Genomic DNA, 6,000 nt, shown 5'->3' on the forward strand with positions numbered 1-6,000 from the left:
CTGTATGCAGAAGAGATGGAAGAGACCAAAGATAGGGGACAGGTGACACTTACAGGAGGTGAAGGGTGGAGGCTGTCAGACTAGGAAGAAGGGGACACATCTATATATGTCTTCTCTGCAACTTCTTTCCTGTGGCAGACTTTCATTTAACTTGAGTGTTGTGTAACCTTGTTCTGTGGTGTTTAAAGTACAACAATCACAGACTCTTTCTTTTGCTTTGAACAGGATGCCAGCGATCCATAGGTCTTTCCAATGGGAAAGCCAAGGTGTGCAATTACAGTGGGTGGTATTACTGCAGCAACTGCCATGTGGATGACAGCTTTCTCATCCCAGCACGCATAGTCCACAACTGGGATACTTCAAAATATAAGGTAGGTACAAAAAATGGATTCACTTAATAATAGCAATCGGGGTGTTTGTATGTTGTCAGTTGGATTATGAAGATAATGATAAAACAATCTGAAGTAAACTGGGTTAGGTAGTCTCATAAAAGCTACAAGATTTTATCTGATACATTTTATATATCTCACAGTTTAAAGGCTTCTTAACTATGACTCATTAATTTCTTCATTTAAAAAGATATATAAAGCAGTTTTTACTTCTGGGTCTTGATACTACTGTAGGTGCTAAGAGAGGATTCTGACAGAGAGGTTTCTCTTATTCTTTTTTATTAGATCTTATCTCTACTATGGGAGGATAAAATGGAAAAATAATGCATGCATGAACATGCTAGTGACCTTTCAAGGAGAGGACTTACGTAATCCAAGGTATTTCTTAAAGTAGTACCCCTACTCATGTGAAGATGAGTCTTCTAGCAAATTCAGGCCCCTGGATCTGGAAACTTGCAAGAAGTGATAAGGACTTCTGGGTGGGGCCCATGGCAAGAAACAGTGCACTGAGCCACCCTCAGATCTTCATCTGGACTGTTGTTTATTTTAAAAGGGGAGCAAGTGAGAAGCAGGCATATGCCAACAGCTTTGCAAAGTAACTGCTACCAGCCAAGGAGGATATCCAAGAAGTACAAATAGTAGACTTGGTAGCTATAGAATGCAAGTCAATAGAGAAGAGAAAGACTGCACACTGGGACACTCCATCTTAAGAGGGTAGAGAGAAGAAGAGCAACCAGCAATGGAGACCAAGAAGTAGTGGGCAGTGAGGTAGAAGGATCCCAGGGTGTCGGACAAGCCATGTGAAGAAAGTGTTTCCAGATGAATTGTGACAGATGCTGATAGGTCAAATAAGATAAGCACTGAGAATTGACCACTGGCTTTAGCAATGTGGAGGCAATTAGTGACCTTAATGAGAGCAGTCTGAATGGAATAGTGGGAGCAGAGGTCTGATTGGAGTGGGTTCAGCATAGAATAGGAAGACAGAAATAAGAGGCAAGAATAGACAACTCTTTTGAGAAGTTTTTCTATAAATGGAAGGAGAGAGGTGAGGAGAAACTTGAAGGGGAGTGGGTCAAGTTAGGTTTGATTTTTTGTTTTAATGGAAAAAAATAACAGCCTGTTTTTTATACTGATGTGAACTATCCCAGAGAGAGAGGAGAATTGCTAGAAGGATGTGGACAAGTCAGTGAGAAGGATGGAATCGTGCGGATGATACATGATTTGGCTGTTGCTTCGAGCATGGAATAAGAGAAAAGGCAGTCTGTGGACACGGGTGACAGTGGGTAGGTAGATGTGATGTTGGGAGCTTATGGAAGTTCTTTTCCATTTACATGAGCAGCTTTCATCATATTCTTTTATTTCAGCATCTGTTATCTTAAAGAAATTAAATATTCAGTCCTAGTTACTCTCAGAAGTGCCTTTTACTCTTTTAGGTAAATACTTGGATTACAGTAGGAACAAATGCTTATTCGGGACATTCTATGTGCTACACACTGTCCTAAACACTTCACGTGCATTAATTCGTTTAACCATCAGCAGAGAAAATAGGGGTGAATAGGCAATAATTCCATCAACCCTCCTATAGACTTGTTTACATCAACCCCCATCCTCAGTATCCTCCTTCCAGCTACAGAAGAAACATCACTGCTCTTAGGGAAGGTTTACTTCTTCTGCCTCTGCTCATGGTCATGATTATTTCTCTCTTCTCCATCACAGCTTTGCCAAATCCAGTTGGCCCTTGGCAATTTCTTATTCCACTGGACTTCTCTGGGATACCATATTTGAGCAGGTGGACCCCCATCCTCCTTGAATTCTCCTGCCTTGGCTTTTATAACACACCCCTGGTTCTCCTCCTTCCAACACTTCTTTCTCAGTCACCTTCTCTGATTCCTTGTTCTCTGCCTACACCTTTAATATTGAGGTTTCTTTAGGTTCATTCTTTGGTTTCCTTTTCCCACTTTATACTTTTTATCTTGAGTTATCTCCCTCCCTTCTAGTTTTAACTATCAGGACTCATATGGTGATTCCCACTTTTATCTCCAGCTCCAGTTTTGTACTGAAATCAAGATCTTTGGCTTTCGTTGCCTAATGGACATCTCAGCTTCAGTTTTCAACCTAGTAGTCTTCAAGATATGTGAGTTAGTTAGCTATATTGTATAGCATTTCCACTGTTACATAAACCAGGTAGTAGAATTTGGCAAGTCTGGGAATGTAACTCACCACTGGAGTGGTACTGTAGGATTAGGATTCTGTTATGGTCCTGTATCTTGCCCAATAACAGGTAACTTAAATCTGTTAGCTGATATGACTAGAAGCTTTTCTGATCCTTCTGCCAGAATATTGTGACATCCTTCCATCAGTGAATGAACCTTCCATGTAAGGTGCTTCATGCAAAAACAGGCTGTATGATTATTTTTAGTCTTTGCTAATAGATGTCTCACACTTAACTTTCATTGTAACTGGGAGCAAGTAGGTGGGGAAGGACCCTATAGCAGTCAGCTTCCTATAATCTTTGAAGTCTAAAATGAGTGTGAAAATTGTGACTGGCCTGTTGGCTTATGTCTTTTTCTATACCTCTGGGCAGCTCTGTCTCCTATTCTCCCTAGTAACCATCCAAATTCACTGTCTTCCAGATGCCTCATCTCAGTCCTTCTCAGCATATGCTCTTGCCTCCTACTTCAAGGAGGAAATTGAAATTATGAGATATGAATATGAATATCTACAAATCTACCTATATTTGTTCCTATTCTTACTGCTTCCCCTCATATCTTGCAAGAAAAAAGAGCCCTTTCTCATGTCACCCATGGGTCTCTAGAATTGCACTTATTTAGGGGCTAATAAGAGGAGCTTGGAGTTGAAGAGACATTTGTCCAAACCCTACCTCTACCTCTTATTAGATACTTGATTTGTTGGGGCAGATTACATGAATTTTTCTTAGCCTAAGTTTCCTAATCTGTAAAATCAGCCCAGACTGGGTTCAAGTCTTGGCTTTATCACTTATTAGCTCTCTGACCTGGGCAAGTTATTTAGTCCCTCTGTTTCAGTTTTCTCATCTGTAAAATGAGGATAATAATACTTCACAGGGTTACTGCTGGTTAAATGGATTAATGCACATAAAGTGTTTAGAATAGTGAGTAGCATGTGGTGTGTGCCAAATAAGCATTTGTTCTTACTGTAATTCATGTATTTACCTAAAAGAGTTGTGTGAATCAGGATATTATTTTAAAAAGCACTTAGCAAATGACCATGATAAGCACTTAATGAGTGGAAGTTATTATTATTTTCATTATCATTACATTTGTATAACAGCTAGTTGCTTCTCTATAAAGGTGAGCTCCGTGGACACAGGGAACATGTCTTAGCATAGTTCCTGGCACATAATTGGTAGGCAGAAATGTATATTGAATGAATGAAAGAATGAAATCTGTCCCCTGAGCATCTCAAACTCAACATGCCCCAGATTGGCTTTATCACGCTCACCTAATGTTCCCTCACGTACACACTGCCTGCCTTGGTAAATGACCCCATCAGTCAACACTGCCTAACCTGGGAGACTTCCTCAACTCCTCCATCTGCCACACCTGCTCTGCCTAAGCAGTTAGCAAAACCAACTGCTTAATTTTTTCTTTTTTTTTTTTTACTTTTTTTTTTGGCAGCTGGCCAGTACAGGTATCTGAACCTGTGACCTTGGTGTTATAAAGCTGCACTGTAACCATTTGAGCTAACTGGCCAGCTCTTAGCGTTAGCTCTTTAGATCATGTCCTCCACTGCACCCCCAATCCCACCACACTGATGCAAATCCTCAGCATCCTTACCTGAAGCAAGTTGGTAACCTCCTAATTGTGCTTCCTGCCTTGAATTCTCACCCCTTTTGGGTGGTATAATATTTCAAAAAAGTCCTGATCGTACATTGGGTAAGTTTCTTACCCTCTCTTAGTCTTAGTGTCTTCATCTTTAGAGCAGAGATACCAATGTTGCTTTTTACTTAAGTTTTTCATTAACATTTTCATTCATTCATTAGTTTTTCATAATGTTGCTGTTTACTTAAGTGAACAATTCACAGAAAGCTCACAACACAGTGTCTGGCACATATTATATACTCAGTTAAGGCCAGCTTTTACTATGATTGTTCATAAGATAAATACAGTTCCCTTAGCCTGACATTCAAGACCTTTTGTGATCTTTAGTCCCTGCCTGCCTTTCTAGCCCCTTCATTCACCACCACTTCCCCGCACTCATGTCTTCATTAAGATCACATCCATCCTTCTTTTTCCCCAGTTATGCCATGCTATTTCACACCTCTTGACTTCCTCTCATCCTCTCCCAGCACAGCAGATCCTAAAACCCAACTTAAACCTCATTTCCTCTCCTAATTCTTTCCTTCCCCTCCACCAGACAGAGTTATCATTCTCTTCTCTGCAACTTGTACTTGACACTCTGAATAAAGGCTATAAATATATTTGCCATTTGTGTTTTAGATAAAAACATATTTGAGGGAAAGAATGCTAGTCGAGTTCAGTTGAGACAGTTTAGATTAATCCGCTTGGAGCAGAGCTTTGACAGCAAAAGAGGTGCATAGAGAGCAAGTGAATGAGGCGGTCCCAGCCCCATGATCCCATGAGAGCTTAGGCTGGTGGCACCTGTCCTCAGAATACACACCAATTAGTGGAGCCAAGGCAGAAAATGTGGCACTAAAGGAGAAAAATGAAAAAATCAGGCATGGTTTATATGGGCATGAAATGGAGGAGGAGATCTGGGTCTGTTTGCAAGGAACTCTAAAGGCCACAAAAACCATCAGTTTAGCTGTCATTGGTGCTTGTAATCTTCCTATAAAGCAGGATGTTTTGTTGTGGTGGTCATTCAAGTAACTATATTCGATTTTGAGAGGATGGGTAGCTAATCAAAGATGCTAGGTACTCTCACTTCATCTACGTTGCACTTGAGGAAAATTTGCTTTGTCAGACCACTCCTTCCCAAGTTCTCAGTGGACCAGGGAACATTTTAAAGCAAGAACAGAGATGGTGGATTTTATCTGGATCACCTCTCACTGGCATTAAGTAACCATATTCCAATTAGTTCAGTGTCTGTCTGTCTCTGCTCAGACACCAGGATTTAACTTAATACTCCTAATTATGAGGATCAATTCAGACCTATCAGTTTCCAAGACCAGACATCATTCTGTTAGATCTGCCTGCTATCCTTAGCAGCAAATATGTGACTGGCTTGAATATCCATTTAGAAGAGTGAAGAAATGGTTTTACAGAGCAGAATGAAATCTGTCATCTTAAGCATTTCCTTGTCTGCCCTCTGGAGTATTAATAATCCTAATTATTTTTAAAGCAGTATTTCATCTATTTTCTGGTGCATATCCTGCACATTGAATTGAGCTCCAAGATTACAAAGCAGCTAAACCCTATTCTCAAATTCTGTAGCCATTTTCTAATGAAATTCTCTTGGAAGATAACTTTCCCCTAACCCCCTTTCAAAAATATTAAGCATGACAAAGAGGTGTTAGGAGCTCAAACAGCCTCAGCTCTTCCTAAATAGTTCTCCTTAGTTGTACTTTAATTTTTTTTTTTTTTTTTTTTTTTTTTTTTTTTTTTTTTCTTTT

General features: G+C 40.0%; 1 protein-coding gene across 1 annotated transcript in view; it reads left to right on the forward strand.

Annotated features, from left to right (window-relative positions):
• Positions 1–6,000, forward strand: part of PLEKHM3 (pleckstrin homology domain containing, family M, member 3) — a 172,306-nt gene that overhangs the window by 69,148 nt on the left and 97,158 nt on the right. Inside the window, exon 4 of the mRNA XM_008568005.1 lies at positions 226–371. Within this exon, the coding sequence (XP_008566227.1) occupies positions 226–371 (146 nt within the window). The remainder of the gene's footprint in view (positions 1–225; positions 372–6,000) is intronic.

The sequence above is a fragment of the Galeopterus variegatus genome, unplaced genomic scaffold (assembly GCF_000696425.1).
Source record: "Galeopterus variegatus unplaced genomic scaffold, G_variegatus-3.0.2 Scaffold366, whole genome shotgun sequence".
In the NCBI taxonomy this organism is placed as follows: Eukaryota; Metazoa; Chordata; class Mammalia; order Dermoptera; family Cynocephalidae; genus Galeopterus; species Galeopterus variegatus.